Raw genomic sequence first — 20,786 nt, 5'->3', positions numbered from 1 at the left:
CAGCTCAGCCTTGAGTGGCTAGTCCAAGCCACACGTCCCAGTGTGCTTTGAGATCCTTCCTGGCCTCCTGGATTGTCAGCTTCTGTCTGGCAAATTCCTACACACCACATACGCCCTGTGGGCATCTTCCTCCTCCAACAGAACGTGCGTCCTTGTCACCCACTCCAGGTCTGTCTTCCCCACTAGGTGAGCATGTCATCGGCAGAGCCCACACTGTCCTCACCGTCACACTTCTGGCCCCTAACCAGTGCCTGGCCTGAACAGGCCTCAGGGCCTCTGCTGTGGGAGAGCAGCCTTGCCGTGCGGGCACCCTGCCTGCCCCGTGTGCTCTGACCGTGCCCCCAAGGGGGCAGCACCTGTGCCCGGCTGCCCGTGGTGCTGTTATTCCCGTTCCTGCCAAGCTGCTGGACACTAGAGTCTCCCCAGGGAAGGCCCCAGATGTGGCCGCAACTCCTCCCCACTCTCTATTCTCCCCACTGCAGAATCCGACATCCGACCCAACAAGTTGCTAACCTGGTGCCAGCAGCAGACCGAGGGCTACCAGCACGTCCGTGTTACCGACCTGACCACATCCTGGCGGAGTGGCCTGGCCCTGTGTGCCATCATCCACCGCTTCAGGCCAGAGCTGATGTGAGTGGGGACCCCACCTGGACCTGCCCTCTCACGGGAGAGTGGGGCGACTCTGTATGCAGGACCCTCTGAACTTGCTTTATTCTCTCTCTCTCTGTCTCTCTGTCTCTCTGTCTCTCTCTCGTCTCGATTTATGTTTTTGAAGCTTTTCCTTTCCCCATGGCACTGCCTGGCCTCTCAACAGCGTGTATGACATGTGCCCTCAGTATGAGAGGAGTGGAAGTGGGTCCTGGTGACTGGCGGCCCCGTCACCGTTTCCACTGCCTGACTGGGAAATCTGAGCAACCACACTTTGGAACTCTACCTTCAGAGAGGAATTATGAGCGCAAGGCCTACTTCTTTTCATCAACACAAAGGCTTTTCAGCCAGAAGAATGAGATTGGAGACTTGGTTCAACTAGCTGTGTAGCGTTTAGATAAGCTACTTGTCTTCTCTAAGTGTATTCCTTTGTCAAAAAAGAGAGGGGAGTGACAGTCATTAGGAGTCATGGATGACGTTTTTGTAAGCACTTTGTGACCCTGAGCATACAACATACAATTGGTAGCGTAGTGGGTTAAGCGCACGTGGCGCGAAGTGCAAGGACCAGCGTAAGGATCCTGGTTCGAGCCCCCGGCTCCCCACCTGCAGGGGAGTCGCTTCACAGGCAGTGAAGCAGGTCTGCAGGTGTCTGTCTTTCTCTCCCCCTCTCTGTCTTCCCCTCCTCTCTCCATTTCTCTCTGTCCTATCCAACAACGATGACAGCAACAATAAAACAACAAGGGCAACAATATGGAATAAACAAATATTTTTTTTAAAAAAGAACTTAAATCAACTTCAGTGTGTCCTCACACCAATGAGCACATTTGTCCAGATGGAGAGAGAAACACCTACCACAGGATTCTTAGCCGGTACTCAGAGGTGAGGTCTTAAGAAGATGGGATCGTACTTTTTATGTTGTGTGTCATAAACAACTTCCTTGTTTATTTTAACACAAAGCTGACATCTTTTGTCATTAAAAAAAGAGAAGAAAAAAAAAGACAACATACAAGGTTAATATTGAAAAGTAAGAGAATTTAATTTTCTTCTTTATTTTCACCTCATTTTATTTTCTTCTTCTTTAGTAATTTTGACACTTTGAATGAAGACGATGCTGTGGAGAACAACCAGCTGGCGTTTGACGTGGCCGAGCGAGAGTTCGGCATCCTGCCAGTGACCACAGGCAAAGAAATGGCGTCCGCCCAGGAGCCCGACAAGCTGAGCATGGTCATGTACCTCTCCAAGTTCTACGAGCTCTTCCGGGGGACTCCCCTGAAGACCGTGGGTGAGAACTCTGCTTCCGAGCCACCTCAGCCCATGTCCCGCGGCCGCTCACACCAGTGCCTGCTGTTCCAGGCTGTCCTGAGTCTCCCCTTGGCATCAGAGCCTCCCTGGGGTGGACTTCCCCTCTTGCCCCGTGGGTGGAAGAGGGTCTTTGCCGCAGGTGGGCCGCAGGGCTGTCCCCGCCCTGTCACTGGCAGGCCATTGGGAGGACCCACCTTCTACCCAGGGCCCCCGTGACCTTCAGTCGGGGTGAAGGGAATAGTCTGCAGGGCCCTCATTGCAACAGCGTCCCCCCGAGCCCAAATCTCACCGTGCTTTTATTTCCTCACAGATTCCTGGGGCAAGAACTACCGAGGAAATACTGATCTCAGCTTGACCAAGGCATCCATTCCTCATAATTATCTCAATCTCACACTGCCACGGAAGAGAACGCCGCGAGTAAGTGTCTGCCTCCACGCGCGTGTCCTGAACCCAGGGCCTCCCTCCGGCTTGTGAAGCAGAGTCACCCTGCCACTGAGCCCTGTCCGGTTTTATTTTAATATCGCTTTGTGCAAGGGTGGAGCAGACGGCAGGGAGGACTTGTGTGTCTCGAGCCGTCTGTGGTGAGGATGCAGGCAGATGAGGCACTCAGAGAAGATGCGCGTTTGGGCAGGCCAGCCTCCGGCTCGGTGGAGTCACCTCTAAGCCACTGCAGGCACAGAGCACTCGGCTGAGTTTTTTTTTGTCTCCAGGGTTATTGCTGGGCTCGGTGCCTGCACCATGAATCCACTGCTCCTTGAGGCCATTCCCCCCCCCTTTGTTGCCTTTGTTGTTGTAGCCTTGTTGTGGTTGTTATTGTTGTTATTGATGTCGTTCGTTGTTGGATAGGACAGAGAGAAATGGAGAGAGGAGGGGAAGACAGAGAGGGGGAGAGAAAGACAGACACCTGCAGCCCTGCTTCACTGCCTGTGAAGCGACCCCCCTGCAGGTGGGGAGCCAGGGGCTCGAACCAGGATCCTTACACTGGTCCTTGTGCTTTGCGCCACCTGCGCTTAACCCGCTGCGCTACTGCCCGACCCCCTCAGCTGAGGGTTTTGGTGACTGTTGTTTGCTGGGGTTTTGCCACTCTGGACTGACTTTTTCTTTTTCTTTTTTTTTCAATTTTTTTATTATCTGTATTTATTGGATAGAGACCATCATAAATTAAATGGGTAGGGGGAGATAGAAAGGGAGAGAGTCAGAGAGACACCTGCAGCCCTGATTCACCATTTACAAAGCTTTCCCCTGCAGGCGGGGACCAGGGGCTCCAACCTGGGTCCTTGAGCACTGTAATGTGTTTGCTCAACCTGTGGTAGGTGTTCTTCATTAAAAAAAAAAAGAAGAAGAGCAGAGGTGTCAGGATATTGTTCCTTGTGCACGGCAATAACGGCAATAGCGGCAATAGGGGGGGGGGGGGGGAGGGTGGCGGCCTCCACTCGCCAGGTGGGTGAGACCTTCGCAGTCTCACAACCGTGAGCCAGCCAGCTGTGACGAGGCCCGGCCCCTGCACCCGTGTGCGCAAGGCCAAGAGGGTTCCCGGTGAGCTTTGCTCACTTTTCCCACTGAAGGCTACACTCCCTGGAATGCTGCAGCCCTGCTGCTCACTCCCGGGAAGAGATGCTTGATGCTGCCCCATGCCCTGTGCATGGCCAGGAATCGGCCGGACGGAAGGGGGCAGTGGGCCTGCTACATCTCTCTGCAGAATAGATAAAGGCTGCACGGACACATCACTGCCAGGGGGGCCCCCTTTGCCCCGTCTGTCCCACCTTGTGTGCCGCCTTCTTCAGGTATTACAGCCCAGCCCAGCTACGTGTCCCCTCCCCACCCCCCAAAGGCCCTACTTGGCGCTGACCGGCCCAGGCAGTGCTGGCAGCTGTCTGAGCGAGGTTTGCTGCCTTCCTCCTTCACGGGGTTACTCTCTCCACTTAGCCCACAGCTGTGAGCCCAGGAGGAATGTCGCAACCTCTCTCAGGCTCACTCACCACACCTCTGTTTACACAGTGACCCAGAGCAGGCTGCTCAGCTCTGGCTCAGGGGTGAGAAGGGGCATAAGTCGCCCATCAGGGGACCAGCTGCCCCCCAACCCCCCAACTTGGCCGTGTCTGTCTGTGCTCCGCTCCTGTGTGGGGAGACCAGAGGGTTGGGGTGAGCTGTGGCTGTGCAGTCCCTCTCCCCCCCGCCCATGATCACCCATTCCCAGGCTCCCTCTGGGCCTGTCCCTTGGCCACCCATCAAGAGAGCACTTGAACCCACAGATCTGCTCCCTCCACCTGTTCCCTTTAATTCCATAATCCACCCTGCTCTTCAGACAAGTATGGTGAGGGCCTAGCACAAAGTCGCTTTCTCTTTTTCAAGTTCACTAGACACCTGCTCCAGGTGGGAAGGAGGGTGATGTACCACGGGTCTTGCCCTAGTTATTAAAACACCCCAACATGGGGCTGTGCTCATATTACCATGCTCAAGGATCTGGGTTCAAGCCACAGATCCCCACCTACAGGGACGACGCTTCATAAGTAGTGAAACAGGTCTGCAGGTGTCTTTCTCCCTCTCAGTCTCCCCTTCCCTGTCATTTTCTCTCTGTCTTGTCAATAAAAATAAACTTGAGGGGGCCGGGCAGTAGCACACTGGGTTAAGCGCACATAGTATAAAGCATAAAGACCCGCGCAAGGATCCCAGTTTGAGCCCCCGGCTCCCCACCTGCAGGGGAGTCGCTTCACAGGCGGTGAAGCAGGTCTGCAGGTGTCTGTCTTTCTCTCCCCTGTCGTTAGAGTTCGGGGCTCCAGTAGGCCAGGCTAGCTTCGCGGCGGTAGGCAGAGACTTGAGGACACACGGCTGGGCAGAGAAGCTGTATTTCTTTATTCAGGAGCAACGATTCAAAAACTAACCTAAACTAATCACCACACAGATCTGCATCCTTCTCCTCCAGCGGCAGCGGCAGGAACCCAGGAAGTCCGTAGGGGTAGGGGCGGGGAGAAGGGGAAGCGCCAAACTAGCAGGGCTAAACCACACTCTCCCAGAGGCAGGGGGGTGAGACCAAACCAATGTGAAGCATAGCAACACTCCCCCTCTCTGTCTTCCCCTCCCCTCTAACTTTCTTTTTGTCCTACCCAATTAAAAAAAAAAAAAAAAATATATATATATATATATATATATATATATATATATATATATATATATATAAACTAGAAGGAAAAAAAGGGCTGCCAGGAGCCAAGGATTGGTAGTGCCGACACTGAGCCCTAGTGATAACCCTGGTGGCAGTTAACAACAACAACAAAAATACCCCAACACGTTCTGTATGTTCCATGCAGTACCATGAGCAGAACCTCAGGCAAAGTACATTCCCCCCACTCTGCAGTGTTTCTTCCTGACATCCGTGGAGTGTGTGTGTGTGTGTGTGTGTGTGTGTGTGTGTGCACACTCTTTGGTGTTACCATTTCTACACGCAAAGGGAATGGACTACACTGGCATTTTCTCCTAGAAAGACACGGGAGATGTCTGCACAGGAGGCAAGTCTGCACACGCTCACAGTCCCAGCCAGGGGACATCAGTGCAGTCAGACATGCCGCCTGCGCTGCCCTAGCTCTCTCACAACGCCGGCTAGGCCATGACGCATGCTTCCGCACCACACACACACAACGTGGAAGCGAGTGCACTTTTATTCTAACTCACCCCTCGGCCCCACCCACCACCCCTTCACCCACACCCAGAAGAGCATCTTCCTGTGGAAGCTGAACAGCCCATCTGTGTCCACAGTGTGGCGGGTCACGTGAGGAGGGTTGCTTTTCCCTGCTGAGCCATCTCTGTCTGTCTCCTGGTCCAGGAGGTGGCACAGTGGACAGAGCACTGGACTCCCAGGCATCTCTGTCTGTCTCCTGGTCCGGGAGGTGGCACAGTGGATAGAGCACTGGACTCCCAGGCATCTCTGTCTGTCTCCTGGTCCGGGAGGTGGCACAGTGGACAGAGCACTGGACTCCCAGGCATCTCTGTCTGTCTCCTGGTTTGCATCATTGGCAGTAAAATATCTACCCCTCATTTCATCTTTCCAGTCATGTCCAGATCCTAGCAACAGCAATCAAGTTCAGGCAGAATAAAAAGTGTTTCTGCAGAGGCCGGGTGGAAGTGCACATAGCGTGAAGCACAAGATCCCACGTAAGGATCCCGGTTCGAGCCCCCGGCTCCCCACCTGCAGGGGAGTCGCTTCACAGGCGGTGAAGCAGGTCTGCAGGTGTCTGTCTTTCTCTCCCCCTCTCTGTCTCCCCCTCCTCTCTCCATTTCTCTCTGTCCTATCCAACAACAACGACAGCAACAATAACAACAACAATGATGAACAAAAGGGGGAAAATGGCCTCCAGGAGGAGCAGTGGATTCATGGTGCAGGCACGTGACTTCCTGAGCTTTTGAACTTTAGATAGATGGCGGACTGTGTCTGGGAAGAGGAGAAGAACTCAGGGATTATAGTTTCCTCTAGAAAAGCCCTGAGTCAGCTTTCATAGATCTGCCTCTGACCCTGGTCACCTCACTTTTAAAGATGAGACACTTTGAACCTTTTTTAAAAATCTTTTTAATTTTTTAAAAATTATCTTTCTTTATTTATTTGGATAGAGATAGAGAGGGAGAGAGACAGAGAGATGCTTGCAGCCCTGCTTCACCACTTGTGAAGCTTTCTCCCTGCCGGTGGGGGCCAGGAGCTCGAACCCAGGTCCTTGCGCACTGTAACACGTGCGCTCAACCAGGTGCGCCAACCCTTGGCCCCGGCACTTTGAATCTTTGGGAGGTTCAGCTGTCACGTCACGTCACGTCACATGGGTGGTCAGTGTCAAAGCCAGAGGGATAGGATTCATGTTTTTCTCGTGGTGTCAACAGGCCTTCAGTAGCCTCCGTGATGGTGTCATAAACACCGGCATCGCAATTCATCATCTGAGAAGGGTTTTCAGTACGTGATTTCAACAATTCTTTCAACATACTGGACTAGCTCACACATATGGACACTGAAGTCAGAGGAGTCAAAACATGTGATTTCCCTACAACACAGTTGGGATGTGACTAGCGCTCTTACTCGAACCCGTGACACTTGGCTGTTCTGCCATTACAAATAATTCTTTTGCTAGTTTGCCCTGGAGATACATGTGTGTACCACGGCGGCCACCTTCCTCGGCCAGGCTACTGCCTGCAGTGGCTCCTCTCTCCCTTGACCCACATCTACTTCTCCAGAAATTGACTCCCCCAGACCATATAAAGATTTTTGTGTTTCAGATTAAATATCACAGGCACCAGGGCAGTGTGGGAACATAGTTATCTTGTGCTGCTTAAATAAGCATACAGATTGGCAGATACATGTCTTTGTTTTCTTGGGTGGGTGGGTGGGGGTTAATGGGGAAACCAAGGAATTTATAACCGCCTTTTTGGTATCTAGAATCTTCAAATCATTAGGAGATCTTGGTGAAGTGTTCTTTGGCTAACAAGGCTGCAAACGTAATAGGAAAAGAGAGTTGTCTGTTTATTCTCATGTGCTGTCTGTGCATAATAATCATCTTCCCCCTTCTCGAGTCTTAGTTCTTTGTTTTTAGGGAGCTGGGGGGGGGGTACAGTGTCAATTCTGATGCGCCCAGAGAGAGACATCTACATCAGAAAAAAAAATGATGATGAACTGAGAAATTCCTAGGTTAGAGTGTTCTCAATCTTTTTGTTTGAACCTCTCTAGCTGAGAATCAGTGATTCTGTGACGCGTGGATAAGGAGGAGTCGGGACTGTTTGGACGTGTGTGGCCAGTTATGCTGTCCAGGCTACATTTACTGACCTGTGGGCTCTAGTGCCTGGGGGAGCTGAGCTGCCACACACCCTTCCTCTGCTCCCCCTAAAGGATTTGGGGTCTGCCTAGCTGCTGCCACCAGGCACCTCCCTATACACACACACACACACACACATCCTAGGACACACAAACATCCTAGAACATACACACACACACACACACACACACACACATCCTACAACATACACACACCCTAAGACACAAACACACACACACACAAACACACACTAGGACACACACACACACACACACACCCTAGGACACACACACACATCCTAGGACACACACACGCACACACACCCTAGGACACACACACACACACCCTAGGACACACACACACACACACACCCTAGGACACACACACACACACTCCCCCTAGGACACACACACACACACACACCCTAGGCATGTGATCACACACTGTGTTTGGACCTGCATGTGTTCTGACGCTAGAATAGTCCAGCCCTGGGCTGTTGAGTGCAAAAGAGAAAAACATGGTCCTCTTGGAGGGAAAATGTCTAGCCCTCATTTAAAGAAGAAACAAAAGCCCAGACAAGCCCTAAGATTATGCAGAGAGTGCAGTGAGCTCATTGACTTGACTAAGACACCCTGTACTCAGATGCAGCAGGAAAGCCCACAGACCACATCCCCTTCTCCCAGCCTGGCAGCCGGTCCCCACCCCTGCCTCTCCCAATCCCTGGAGGCTGCTCTCCCAAACAATAGACTCCGAGGCTCCAGTCTGAGGCCTGAGTGGCGTTCTCAGGCCCTGGAGCTGTGGACCCCCGAGCAGCTGTGCTGCTAACAGCTGGCATGGCTGCAGATAAGGTCATCTGTTTCTCTTGGTGTTTGCCCAGGCATTTGGGCCGAAATTATTTCCATTCACAGAATAATGATTTATTGTAAACGGAGGAGAATGTTGAATGGAAGGCAGAGCCCTTTGATCTGTTGTTTTGGTCTGCCTGGGCAAGGGAGAGTCACATTTTTAAACAAACATAAGTGATTAAACTGTGGTTGATCTTGTCTTAGAAAACAGAAACAGCGACAGTCACTGTGGACCGCGGGCGGGAGTAATGGGAACTGTGAGAGCAGAGGAGCAGGTGCCTTCTGTCGGAGGCAGCCAGTTCATAATAGGCCCCTGTGCTGGACACCCTGTGTTGTTTGGGAAAGCAGCCTCCGGGGATTGGGAGAGGCAGGGATGGGGACCAGGTGCCGGGCTGGGAGGAGAGTATGTGGTCCGTAGGCCTTCTCGCTGCATCTGAGAATCTCAAATCTGGGATTTAATCTGGGCCTGCTAGAGGGGACCTTCTGGAGGTAGGAGGCTGCAGGGTTGGTGGTGACGGCTCTTGGCTTGGATGGGCTGGCTGGTCGTTTGCAGGAGGCCCCTGCTGGAGACTGGTGGGAGCGTGTTCTAACGACCAGGGTTCGAAAGCCATTGCTCACGCAGCCCCACCTCACCCCAGCCCCTCGCATCTGCCATCTGCTCAGCCTCAGTCCGTCTCTGGTCCAGGAAGAGACATTGGTCATGCCCTGTGGTCCTTGCAGGGATGATGCAGTGGGTCTGGGGGGGGGGGGGGACGGGGTTCTGTGGATTGAAATGTCTGGATTCGAGCAGCAGGAAGATTATCAAGGGTTTTCAGCCGGGCACCCCTTCTGGACCCTTCTGAGAATGGAGGCAGACGGGGACACTATAAATAATTACTTTCAGGGAAAAGGCCATCGACCCAACTCTCCTGGGCAAACCAGGCTCTGTGTTCACCATAGTTTGCGAATCATACTCTATGATTCTTGATGTCAGTGAAACAGCTCCCCTGGTGACTGCAGTGACGGCAGGACGCACGACATGCTTTGCCACCAAGGCCCTGCACAGTCGCTGTTTATCCTGAGGCTTCTTGCCTGTGAGGGGAGCATCACCACCTCTCCTAGGAGGCAACTGAGAAGCAGGGCTGAGAAGCACCAATAGGTCTGGCAGGCTACTCTGAGGCCAAGGGCACACTGGCAGCAGATCAGATGAGATGCCCTGACCTTGTCCTAGGAAGTCTCTGTGCTTTGGGCTACAGCATCATGTTTGGGTTTGGGGCTATGAGTTTCACAATTCCTTCCTTCCTTCCTTCCTTCCTTCCTTCCTTCCTTCCTTCCTTCCTTCCTTCCTTCTCTCCCTCTCTCTCTCTCTCTCTTTCTTTCTTTCTCTCTCTCTCTCCTTCCTTCTCCTCCTCCAGGGTTATCGCTGGGGCTTGGTGCCAGCACTACAAATCCACCACTTCAGAGCCCCCTCCCCCCAATTTATTTGTTAGGATAGAGAGAAATTGGGAGAGGAGGGGAAGATAAGGAGAGGGAAAGATAGATACCTGCAGACCTGTTTTACCGCTTGTGAAGCAGCTGTCCTGTAGGTGGAGAGTGGGGGTGGAGTGCTTGAGCCCACATAATACTGTGTGTGCTTAACTGGGCGATTCCCTCCACCCTATTTCCACCATTTCTAATAGGAGAACTAACTCCCTAGGAAGAAGGCTCCTAGCACTGTGTCTGAACAACCCTTGGTCACCACACAGTGTGACATCTCCACATCTCTGTCCCAGCCGGCAGCAGTGTGCAGGCAGGGATGCATCCCTGGGCTGGCCGAGGGCCGAGCCCTCAGACCTTGTGACGTGAGTGGAGCTGTGGTCCTTAACATCTCTGTTGTCCTGGTCGTTGCAGGTGGACGGCCAAACCCAGGAGAATGATGTGAACAAGCGGAGGCGGAAAGGCTTCAACAACCCGGACGAGGTTCGTAGGCTGTTTCCGTTTAACTAAGGCCGGCTGCCCGGCCGCCGGTGGCCACAGCTGCAGTGAGGGTCTCTATTCCTCCTCCCTCATGAATCACTGGTCCAAAGCCTGGTTTTATTTGGAAAAAAGCTGGGCTCCAGGTCCTCCTCACACTAGCTATTAACCATGTGGCCTCGGGAAAGATGGCCTCCCGAGACGTTGCTCATGATCATAAAACATCAACAGCACATCTGAGGTGGACAGAGCTTGGCCAGGATCTCCCATCACTGCTGACCATTCTCCAGGGGCACCAGCTGGCCGTCCTGCTGTGCTCCCAGCTCTTCTTCCTTCCTTCCTTTCTTTCTTTTTTCATTTATAAAAAGGAAACACTGACACAACCATAGGATAAGAGGGGTACAACTCCACACAGTTCCCACCACCAGAACTCCATATCCCATCCCCATCCCTGACAGCTTTCCTGTTCTTTATCCCTCTGGGAGTATGGACCCAGGGTCACTGTGGGATGCAGAAGGTGTAAGGTCTGGCTTCTGTCATTGCTTCCTGTCAACATGGGTGTTGACAGGTCAATCTATACCCCCAGCCTGTCTCTCTCTTTCCCTAATGGGGCAGGGTTCTGGGGAATCGAGCTCCAGGACACATTGGTGGGATCAGCTGTCCAGGGAAGTCTGATTGGCATCCTGCTGGCATCTGGAACCTGGTGGCTGAAAAGCAAGTTAACATATAAAGCCAAACAAATTGCTAATCATGAACCTAAAGGCTGGAATGGTGCAGATGAAGAGTTGGGGGGGGGGGTCTCCATTTTGAAGATAGCTAGTAGGCATATTTTAGTTATATTCCAAAGGGCCTGTGGCTAATAACATCAAATCAGTGGGGTTTACAGTCAACAATATTTATACCCCTTCCCCATATTAGGGAGCTACTCTCTTCCCTGATCCAGCTTTCTGGTCCTTTTTTCAGTTATGACATCATCTCCCCAGACAATAACTCGGATCCACCGGCATATCAGATTCCAGGCTCAGGGGGAAAAAAAAAAAACAACTAGTATAGCCACAGGCCCTTCGGAATATGACTAAAATATGCCGACTAGCTATCCACAAAAACGGGGACCCCTCCCCCAACTCTTCATCTGTACGGTTTCATCTTTTGTCTTCTACCACTTGTGATTGTCTGCCCTTGTCTCTTGCCCTTTGAGGCAAATAGTGCCCCAAAAGTGCCACCTTCTGGCAAAAGAAGCAAAGTGCAGGTTACTTTGTCAAAACTAACCTGGCCCCTTTGCAGTTCCTGTGAAATTAAGTAGCTGGAAAAGAGAGAGAGAGAGAGAGAGAGAGAGAGAGAGAGAGAGAGAGAATCAGTTCCTGTTTCCACAGGTGGGTCTTTTAGACAAGATCCGGCTTGGGCGTGGTCAGGGTGCTGTGGCCATCCACCCTCAGGCAACTCTTTAAAGAGGCCTGGGGTAAGACACTCAAGCCAGAAGAACAACAACAACAACAAAAAAAAACAAAAAGATCGCGATTCCACAAAAGCAAGCACAGATGCTGTGGATGGCAGCCCCCAGACTGATCACTGTGACCTAGAGATACTTGAGCAATTTGTACACCACCTTCTAATATCTGAGCTCCAGGACTTGGGAAATACTTGTATATGGTTGGATGACTCTGGGCTTGTCTTCCTGAGTTGAGACTTTGTGTCTGCAATTCCACAGACAGGAGCTCCCGGCGGACTCCTGTCCTCCCCTGGTGAAGCTCGAGATAGGGAAGGGAAGAGATGTATAGAGGGGGAGATGCTGCCATCCACGGAGCTCCCGTGTGGTGCTGACGGCCCCGGCCCAGTCTTCACAGATGGGAGAGAGTGTGCCCTGCAGGTGAGCTGGCTCCTGGCTCCAAGGCTTGTACTGCGGGATGACGTCAGTGCTCCCGGCTGGCCTGCTCCAGTGGGAAACTTTGTTTGGTTCCAGGACACTCATTCGAACAGCAAAAAAAACTGGATAGCAAATAGAACCCTGAGGCCCTTCTCAGGCGAGTGGGAGGAGCCACCGTGACTCCATTTTCTCAGAAGGTCAAAGGGAAACAGTGACCAAGGAAATGTGGAGTTTGGTCCGTATCTCTTCTTTCTCCCTTCCTCTTCTTTGCCTCCTTCCTTCCTTCCTTCATTCATTTCTCCTTCCTCCCTCCCTCCCTCCCTCCCTCCTCTCTATTTTTTTTCTCTCTTTCTTTCTTTCAACTTCAGTATATTTTGCTCCTTCTTCTTCTTCTCCTTCTCCTCCTCCTCCTCCTCCTCCTCCTCCTCCTTCTTCTTCTTCCTCCTCCTCCTCCTCCTCCTCCTCCTCCACCACCACCACCACCAGGAGACTAGCCACCTCAAGCCTCAGGCATGGAAATCCCTACACAGCCACTGTGCTGTCCCCCCCAGTACCCACTTGTGTCTTAAAAATGCGCATGGACTTGGTCTCTCTGATGCATTCAAACCACCCTTGCCCAAACCTTGGCTGGAATCTCTTCGAGTGATCCCATCAAAAGCAGTTGTTTCCCCGTCTCTTAGCTCTGGAGCAAGAAGCCAGTGAATGGGGCTGTGCAGGAGGAAGTCAGGACCGATTATCAGGGCTGGAATGGGCCATGTCCTCAGTTACAGGTGTTGGGTTTTGCCTAAAATGCCCGCAGGCCTGCCTCCACCTCGGAATTTTCCTTTGATTGATGTTTTTTTCCCCTCTCAACTGAAAGTCTTCTGCCTTTGTGTCTATGGCTTATTCAAGGGGGTGTTTGTGTTGTTTCTGCTGGTGATGGCATGGGAGTTAGAGTGTAGGAAGCAATCTGGTTTGCACCTGCCCCTTGTGGGTTAGCTCTGGACTGTTTTCTGAGCCAGCTGCTTGGCTTCAAGTCAGCTTTCATGCAATCATATTAATTCTGGCTGTTTACGGCGTGGGCCAAGAACCTACAGCATCCCCACGGCTGCGTCATCTGGCAGCTGCCTAGAAAGCAGAGACGTGGAGCCACCTCAGAGCTCCAGAACCCAGGTGAGCTTTCGTAGGAGAGCTCTAGTGAGTCGTGCGACATGAATCACTGGGAGCCACTGGACCCGCGTCCTGGCTGACTTGGATCTTGTACAGACAGTAACACCTCCAGCGAATATCTTCTCTCCAAGGTCCACATTGCCCTGCACGTTATATGTCATAGTCTGAAGTGGGAAGTGAGCCTCTGCTTTGTGTCTTTGCACCCCCTCAGAGTGGCTTTGCAGGCAAGATTCCCCGTGGGGCTCCTAGGAAAACAGTTACCTTTAGCTTTCCTCGTCTCCGACATTTCTAAGCAATGTCTTCCTGAAGGCAGCCCGGGCTTGAGAGCCAGTTAGGGCTCCAGCCTAGTGACCCTGGTCACCAGTGACTCCTTGGGGAAGCAGACTGCCTGATTCCTGTGGTTAGGGGACATGGGTAGTCAATAACCGCTTGTAGTTTTCTTTATTTTTAAAAATGTATTAGTGATTTAGTATTGATTTACAGAATTACAAGATAGCAGGGGGTCTCATTCCACACTGTTCCCACCACCATAGTTCCGCATCCTCATTCCGCCCTCGGAAGCTCCAGCAGTTCTCCCAAGGTCACAGGTGGGTTGGCTGTGATTTCTACAACTCACTATCTGTATTTGTAAATATATGTCCATTTTTTTTCACGGTCCCATCTTCTCTCCCATTCCAAGTCACACCTACACCTTTGACTACTTCTGAATGTCCCCCCCTTTTTCCTTTCTCTCTCTCTGGGTCCTGATGGAGTTAGAGTTCAGAGCCCTCTGGTCATCCTCCCCCTATCACTTCTCTCCCACTGGGAGCATGGACCAAAATTCTTTATGGGGTACAGAATGTGGGAGTCCTGGCTTCTGTCATTGCTTCTCTGCTGACTCTGGGCATTGGCGGGTATATTCAGAGACTCAGTCTGTTTCTCTTTCCCTAATGGGATAGGGCTCTGGAGAGCCGAGGTTCATCAGCCAGGGAAATCAGCATGGAATCATGGTAGCATCTGCAACGTGGTGGCTGAAAGGTGGTAAGATATAAAGCAAGGACAAAATGATTAAACATTTGCAGTTTTCCAAGTTTTATTTTTAGCAGACGATCTAAGAAAAAGTCTTATTACATGGGACACGAATCTGTACAAACCTTATAGCAATACAGACTTATAACCATATAGACTCTCTGATGTCATGCCCCCAGCAATGAGACAGTGAGAGAGCACTGCACCCCCATGGCATCCTCCTTCAAAATCCTTAGTCTTGCTCTGATCACTAGAAAGCATCAGACCAAGCTGACCCTTCTCCTTAATTAAGTGCCCAAGTTATGCAAAACAATGACGATAGAGACACTGCTACAGGTGGAAGGAGGCTGAGGAGACAGGAAGACTGAATGGAAATGGGATTCTGGATTGAACCCTGGAACCAAAACAAACAAACAAAAAAAAAACCCAGACACAATTCAAATCAAGTCTGGAGTCTAATAGCACTGCCAGTATTAATTTCACTTCATTTTGGGGGTGAGAGAGGTCAGGGCTTGAACTCTGGGCCTCATGCAGAGCTGTATGCCAGGACCCACACCAGGGGAAATCTCTTCGCTTTGGTGACAGCGCCAACACTGTTGCAGAGGTTAAGGCAAGATAGCACACCAGGGAGAGGGTGTTCAGGGGCTGGCTCTTTAGTACTATCTCTGTGCCTGTTCTGTGAATCTAAAGCCATGCCAGAACTAAAGTTATTTTGTTACAGGGCTAGCAGCATCAGAGCAGGACTGGCTGAAGTTTGGTGAGAGCACAGAGGAGAAAGAAGCCCAGAGCCCACGTCCCGCCTGCCTGGCCCCTCTTTGCACCCGAGCCCACACCCTGCCCGCCCGGCCCCTCTTTGCACTGCCACTGTCCTCTAGTCTCCACCTCTTGGCTGTCACAGGATTGTCATGTGACGTGTCTCGGGAAACTAGTTGCCCATCCCATCACGATCATGTCTGATCTTTGCAGCAGCCACATGAAATGAGCTACTGCTCCCATTTTGCACATACAACTTCAAAGAAGTTACGTAGGTTGCCAGGGTCACTAGGCTGGAAGGTGAATATGCCGAGCCTGAATATGCCTTGGGGAAGATACACCCCTCCTGTGAGTCTTGTCTCAATGGACTGTTGCCTCCCCAGATCACAGAGGTGTCCTTTTCCAGGAGACCATGCCCGTAGCCCGAGCCTCTGGGCCCTCACCCAACATCTGGATTTCAGGATCCAACAACTAACATCCTGGCTTGGTCTTTGCAGCCTTCAGCTTTTTCCAGCCAGAGGTTGGGTTCCATCCAAGATGGTGGCAGCAGTAAAGAAGGTGGAAATCAGAACAAGGTCAAGTCCATGGCCAACCAGCTGCAGGCGAAGTTTGAGGAGAACTCTCGGAACCCCACGGTGCAGAAGCAGGTGAGTTCTGCCCAGTGTTCCCCGAGCCTGCCTCCCAGGTGTCCCAGAGCTGCCAAGAAAGATGCTTTAGAGCACAGAAATGTTGAGATTAGTGGTGGATGTCAGGTCGGCCAGCTGGGCCTAACTAAGGTTGATTCCGAATCGGGAGCCAGAAGACTTGTATGCAAGAGACTAGCTAGCAAGTTTTTCAGGTTTGGGTGTGAGGACATCTTGTCTCTCTCATGTCCACTCCGAGAGGCCAGTGTGGCATGAGAGCAGTTGCAGACAAGACCTACACGAATGAATGTGTCTGTGTCCCAGTTAAGCTTTACAGAGTCAGGCCATAGTGCATGTTTGACCTCTAGGACACTAGCTGGCAGGAGCCTGTTCTGAACTAGGGAAGAATCCCTTCCCCTCACTGGGTCTTGTTTTATAACTGTGACTCAGTCTTTCTACCTCCTTTGAGATGAGAGAGCTTGAGGGAACCTTGAAGGTGCTAACTGCCTGGAATAACACGAAGTTGGCAGAACAAAGGCCCATGCAAACGGAGGGAAACTGAGTCACAGGCCTTATAGGTCCGTGTGGGCTAGAGACCAGTCTCTCAAGCGGCCTGCTACGTGTCTGAGCTGGACCAGGCTGCAGCTGCTGGGGAGGCACTTTGCCTCAGGTGCCGCATCAGCTCGACCTCTCCAGACTGGCTCAGAGCTCTGGGTTGCCCCCCTGAATTCCTCTGTGGGTACCACCATCAGTGCATAAAAGCTTAGAACTTTGGGTTCATCATTCTCTCTGTCAGGAGGAGCACAGATTCCTGGGTAGGTAGGTCGAGGGGACACTCACAGACCAGGTCTGGGTGTGAGCCATGCCCCTCCTGGATAAAATGACCCGCTCCAGGAAGCCAGGGTGATGATGACTTTATATCCCATGGTGGGGTGGGGGGGCGGGCAGTATTCCTATAATTCTCCAAATTCCTTTTCTTAATTCCTGCTTCCAGAGGCTCGACTCCTCTCAGTCAGTGAGGAAAGATCCTTGCCCTCCAGTGGGGCAGGAAGCTTCCCCACTCCTGGGGGGCGGGGGTCCCCAGGGCTGCACAGGCTGCACTTCAAGCCTGCACAGGCCCGTAGGTCTGAGCCCAAAGCAGCAGCATCTCCCTGGGATTCACACATTGTCCAGGAGTTGGGGACTCTGCGACTTGTCGTCCACAGGGACAGAGAATTCTCCAAATTCCTAGCTTCCTAGCCGGGCCTGGCTTGGCGGCCCTCAGTCCAGCACACGCTGTGCACTTAGAGATCTCTCCTTCCTGTCTCCCTTCCCCGCCTCCTTCCCTCCAAATATCTCTCTCTGACCCTTCTCCTCCTTCGTGTTTTTTCTGGCTGCCTTTTCTGGACTTGCCTTTCTTCTCTCGGGAGCAGAGCGGCTCAGGAATAGGTAAGCCTGTTCAGCACTCTTCCTCTGACCCTCCTGTTAACTCTCACTGTCCCGAGCTGGAGAAGCCCACACCCAGCCCATCACCTCCTCTGAAAAGGCAGGTAGGGCTCCTTCCAGTGGACACTGTCTTGGGGAAGCCAGAGGGGGCTTCATCCAGAGGGTGGGTTCGATTCTCCCAGGAGGGCAGACAGCACACGAGGTCACCACCCTGCTAGGTAGGAATCGCCAAGCTTATGCCATATCTGGAAGCCCATGCTGCTGACCACGGGCCAGCTACCAGGCTTTATGTGCTTGGGGGAAAGCAGACCACATCACCTGGAGTGTTCTGGTGTTTTTGTGGGCTGCCCCAAGGACACTCACTTTGAAGCAGGTCTCACTGGCACTGGTCTCTGAAGGGGGAGAGTGTGGTGGACTGGTGGACTTGGCCCAAGTGGTTGACCGCTGCCTCACTCTCCTTGGGTAGGTGGGCGCACTGGGCAGGGAGGCGGACGGCTCTCGAGTTTGGTGCTGGAGCAGAATTATTACTGCTGATCGCAGGACCTTGTGGTCAGCCTGAGGAACTGTGTGTTGTTTCTGGATGGCGGAGGTCCAGTGAGATTGATGCAGATGGAGTACAAGGATTTGATGTCTGTTTGCGCATAAATCACCTAGGAAAACTCATCTTTCGAAACACTGCTATTTAGTGCCCACTTTTAGTTCAAGCAAAATCTCTCTCTGTAGTTGGGTCTAGGTTTGGGTGAGCTGGGCTTGCGTTTCTTTTTTTTAAAGATTTATTTATTTGTTTGTTGAGAGTAAGAAACAGAGAAACCAGAACATCACTCCAGCATCTTCAGTGCTGGGGGTGAAACTGGAGATCTCACCTATGCAAAGTCCTGTGTTCTGCCACTGAGCCACTTGTCAGGCCAGTTCTGGAAACGTTTATTTGTTTGTTTCCCACCAGGATTATTGCTGGGGCTCCATGCTTGCACAGCAAGGACTCCGACACTCTGACAACCTTTCCCCCCACTTTTTCTTTTGATAGAAAGTTGGGGTGAGGGAGTCGGGTGGCAGCGCAGCAGATTAAGCACAGGTGGCGCAAAGCACAAGGACCGGCATAAGAAGGATCCCGGTTCGAGTCCCCGGCTCCCCACCTGCAGGGATTCGCTTCACAGGCGGTGAAGCAGGTCTGCAGGTGTCTGTCTTTCTCTCTCCCTCTCCGCCTCCCCCTCCTCTCTCCATTTCTCTCTGTCCTGTCCAACAACAACAACATCAATAACTATAATAAAAACAAGGGCAACAAAAGGGAATAAATAAATATTAAAAAAATTAAAAATAAGAAAGTTGGGGTGAGGGGAGTGAGAGAAAGACAGAAAGAAGAGACTGAAGTATTGCTCCACTTCTTATGAAGCCTCCCTCTGTATGTGTGTGATGTCCCTGGGTCTTATGTAGGGGAGCGAGGACTTGAACCTAGATCCCTGTGCATGGTAATAATGTGCGCTGCAGGGGCCAGGCAGTGACATATCTGATTAAGCGCTCACATTACAGTGTGCAAGGACCCCGGTTCAAGTGCCTGGTCCCCACCTGCAGGGGGAAAACTTCATAGTGATGAAGCAGGGCTGCAGGTGTCTCTCTGTCTCTCTCCCTCTCTGCCTCTCCCCTCTCAGTTTCTCTCTGCCTCTATCCAATAATAAACAAACAAATAAAAATATTTTAAAAGAAAGAAGAATGTGCACCACAGCACTGTCTGACCCCACTTTTATTTATTTTTGAGAGAGACAGAGACTAAGCAGAGAACTTCTCAGGTCTGGCCTATGCCGTGCCAGGGCTCAAACCTGGAACGTTCTGCATGCTAAGTCCCGTGTGCCACTGATAAGACAGCTCCCTGGCTTTGTTTATTTAGTGTCCAAAGTGACCTCAGTGTGCAGCTGGGATTAAGAAACCAGGGACTGAACAGATCTTGATGGGGTGGGTCTGAGCTGTGGCCTACAACTGTGTTGTGAATGAGGATGCCCGCTGCTGATTCTGATGCAGCTGGGGGATACTCGGACCTGGCCTGTCCTTCATCCCTGGTCCTCCTGGGGGGAGGGGGAGCCACTGGAGGTGGGGAGTCTTTGTTTCCTGGGGAAGGACGTCTCATCTCCCTTCTTTCCCAGATGGCCCCAGTAGTTGTGACAGGGCACGTGCTCCGAGAGCTGAAGCAGCTGTCTGCTGGTGGCGAGGGCCCAAGCAGGCCCTGGAGAGCCCGCGCCAAGTCTGACCTTCTGCCAGGCCAGCACCCCTCTGCTCCGCCCCCCACCTGCCAGGGGGCTCTTGCCCTCTCGGGGGTGCTGCGGAGGCTGCAACAAGTGGAGGAGAAGATTCTCCAGGTGAAGGCCTTGCTCCTTGTCCTGCCTCCGTCCCCATCTGGGATTCCTTCCTTTCCTCCTCTCTCTCCTCCTGCCTGTCGCGTTGAGGGCTCCTGCTCTGTCAGCCTCACTCCTGTCTCCTGTCCTGCTAGCCTTCCCTGACCACCTTCCCCTCCTGGGTAGAACCACCATTCTCTGCCACTGTCCCCTTCTCCTGTTTTTTCTCTCTCTCTCTCTCTTTGCTCTCTCTGACTGCAGAAGAGGGCGCAGAACGTGGCCAGCAGGGAGTTTCACACAAAGAACATTAAGGAGAAGGCGGCGCACCTTGCCTCCATGTTCGGACACGGAGAATTCCCTCAGGTAAACGCAGGGCAGCCGGTACTTGTGACCACGAGCTGCGTGACAAACGGCCGGTCACTTTTCAAGTTGCTACAGCATCCAGGCTGGCATCCAGAAAGACCCAGATGGGGGACTGAAAATCAGCAGGTCATTGTTTGAAAGAATGAGGCCAGGTAAACGGAAACCATTCGTGGTGAGCAGAAACAGTTAAGGGTTCCTTACCGGATGGCTTCTGGCTGGGCCCTGGGCGTCCAAAGAGCCAGAGCAAAGGGGTCAAGGTGGTTAAGGACAGTGAGCCAGCTGCCTGCCGTGTCTTGGGGCACAATGAAGAAAGCCGCCGGTGACCTCGACAGCAAGACAGTGAGAGCAGAGAGGTGGGGGCCGGGCGGTGGCGCAGCGGGTTAAGCGCACGTGGCGCGAAGCACAAGGACCCGCGTAAGGACCCGCGTGAGGATCCCAACTTGAGCCCCCAGCTCCCCACCTGCAGGGGAGTCGTTTCACGGGCAGTGAAGCAGGTCTGCAGGTGTCTGTCTTTCTCTCCCCCTCTCTGTCTTTCCCTCCTCTCTCCATTTCTCTCTGCCCTATCCAACAACGACAATGGCAATAATAACAACAATGATAAACAACAAGGGCAAAAAAGGAAAGGAAAAAAATAGCCTCCAGGAGCAGTGGATTTATAGTGTAGGCACCAAGCCCCAGCGATAACCCTGGAGGCAGAGAGAGAGAGAGGGAGAGAGAGAGGGAGAGAGAGGAGTAGAGAGGTCAGCCACAGACAGTAGCCTGCC

General features: G+C 52.3%; 1 protein-coding gene across 8 annotated transcripts in view; it reads left to right on the top strand.

The window, feature by feature from the left end:
* MICAL2 (microtubule associated monooxygenase, calponin and LIM domain containing 2) overlaps nucleotides 1–20,786 on the top strand; it is a 153,879-nt gene that overhangs the window by 111,584 nt on the left and 21,509 nt on the right. For 5 of the 8 annotated variants that reach the window (XR_009545679.1, XR_009545680.1, XM_060177161.1 and 2 more), the window contains exons 13-21: nucleotides 483–630; nucleotides 1,731–1,930; nucleotides 2,261–2,367; nucleotides 10,451–10,519; nucleotides 12,222–12,380; nucleotides 15,785–15,934; nucleotides 17,323–17,439; nucleotides 19,471–19,683; nucleotides 19,921–20,022. Coding sequence is in view for 6 of the 8 variants with exons in the window: in XM_060177161.1 (XP_060033144.1) it covers nucleotides 483–630; nucleotides 1,731–1,930; nucleotides 2,261–2,367; nucleotides 10,451–10,519; nucleotides 12,222–12,380; nucleotides 15,785–15,934; nucleotides 17,323–17,439; nucleotides 19,471–19,683; nucleotides 19,921–20,022 (1,265 nt within the window). In the remaining 2 variants the exon portion in view is untranslated. The remainder of the gene's footprint in view (nucleotides 1–482; nucleotides 631–1,730; nucleotides 1,931–2,260; nucleotides 2,368–10,450; nucleotides 10,520–12,221; nucleotides 12,381–15,784; nucleotides 15,935–17,322; nucleotides 17,440–19,470; nucleotides 19,684–19,920; nucleotides 20,023–20,786) is intronic. The other 3 variants (XM_060177165.1, XM_060177163.1, XM_060177164.1) reach the window with 3 other exon arrangements.

The sequence above is a fragment of the Erinaceus europaeus genome, chromosome 17 (assembly GCF_950295315.1).
Source record: "Erinaceus europaeus chromosome 17, mEriEur2.1, whole genome shotgun sequence".
Lineage (NCBI taxonomy): Eukaryota > Metazoa > Chordata > Mammalia > Eulipotyphla > Erinaceidae > Erinaceus > Erinaceus europaeus.
This window is presented reverse-complemented; position numbering and strand designations above follow the sequence as displayed.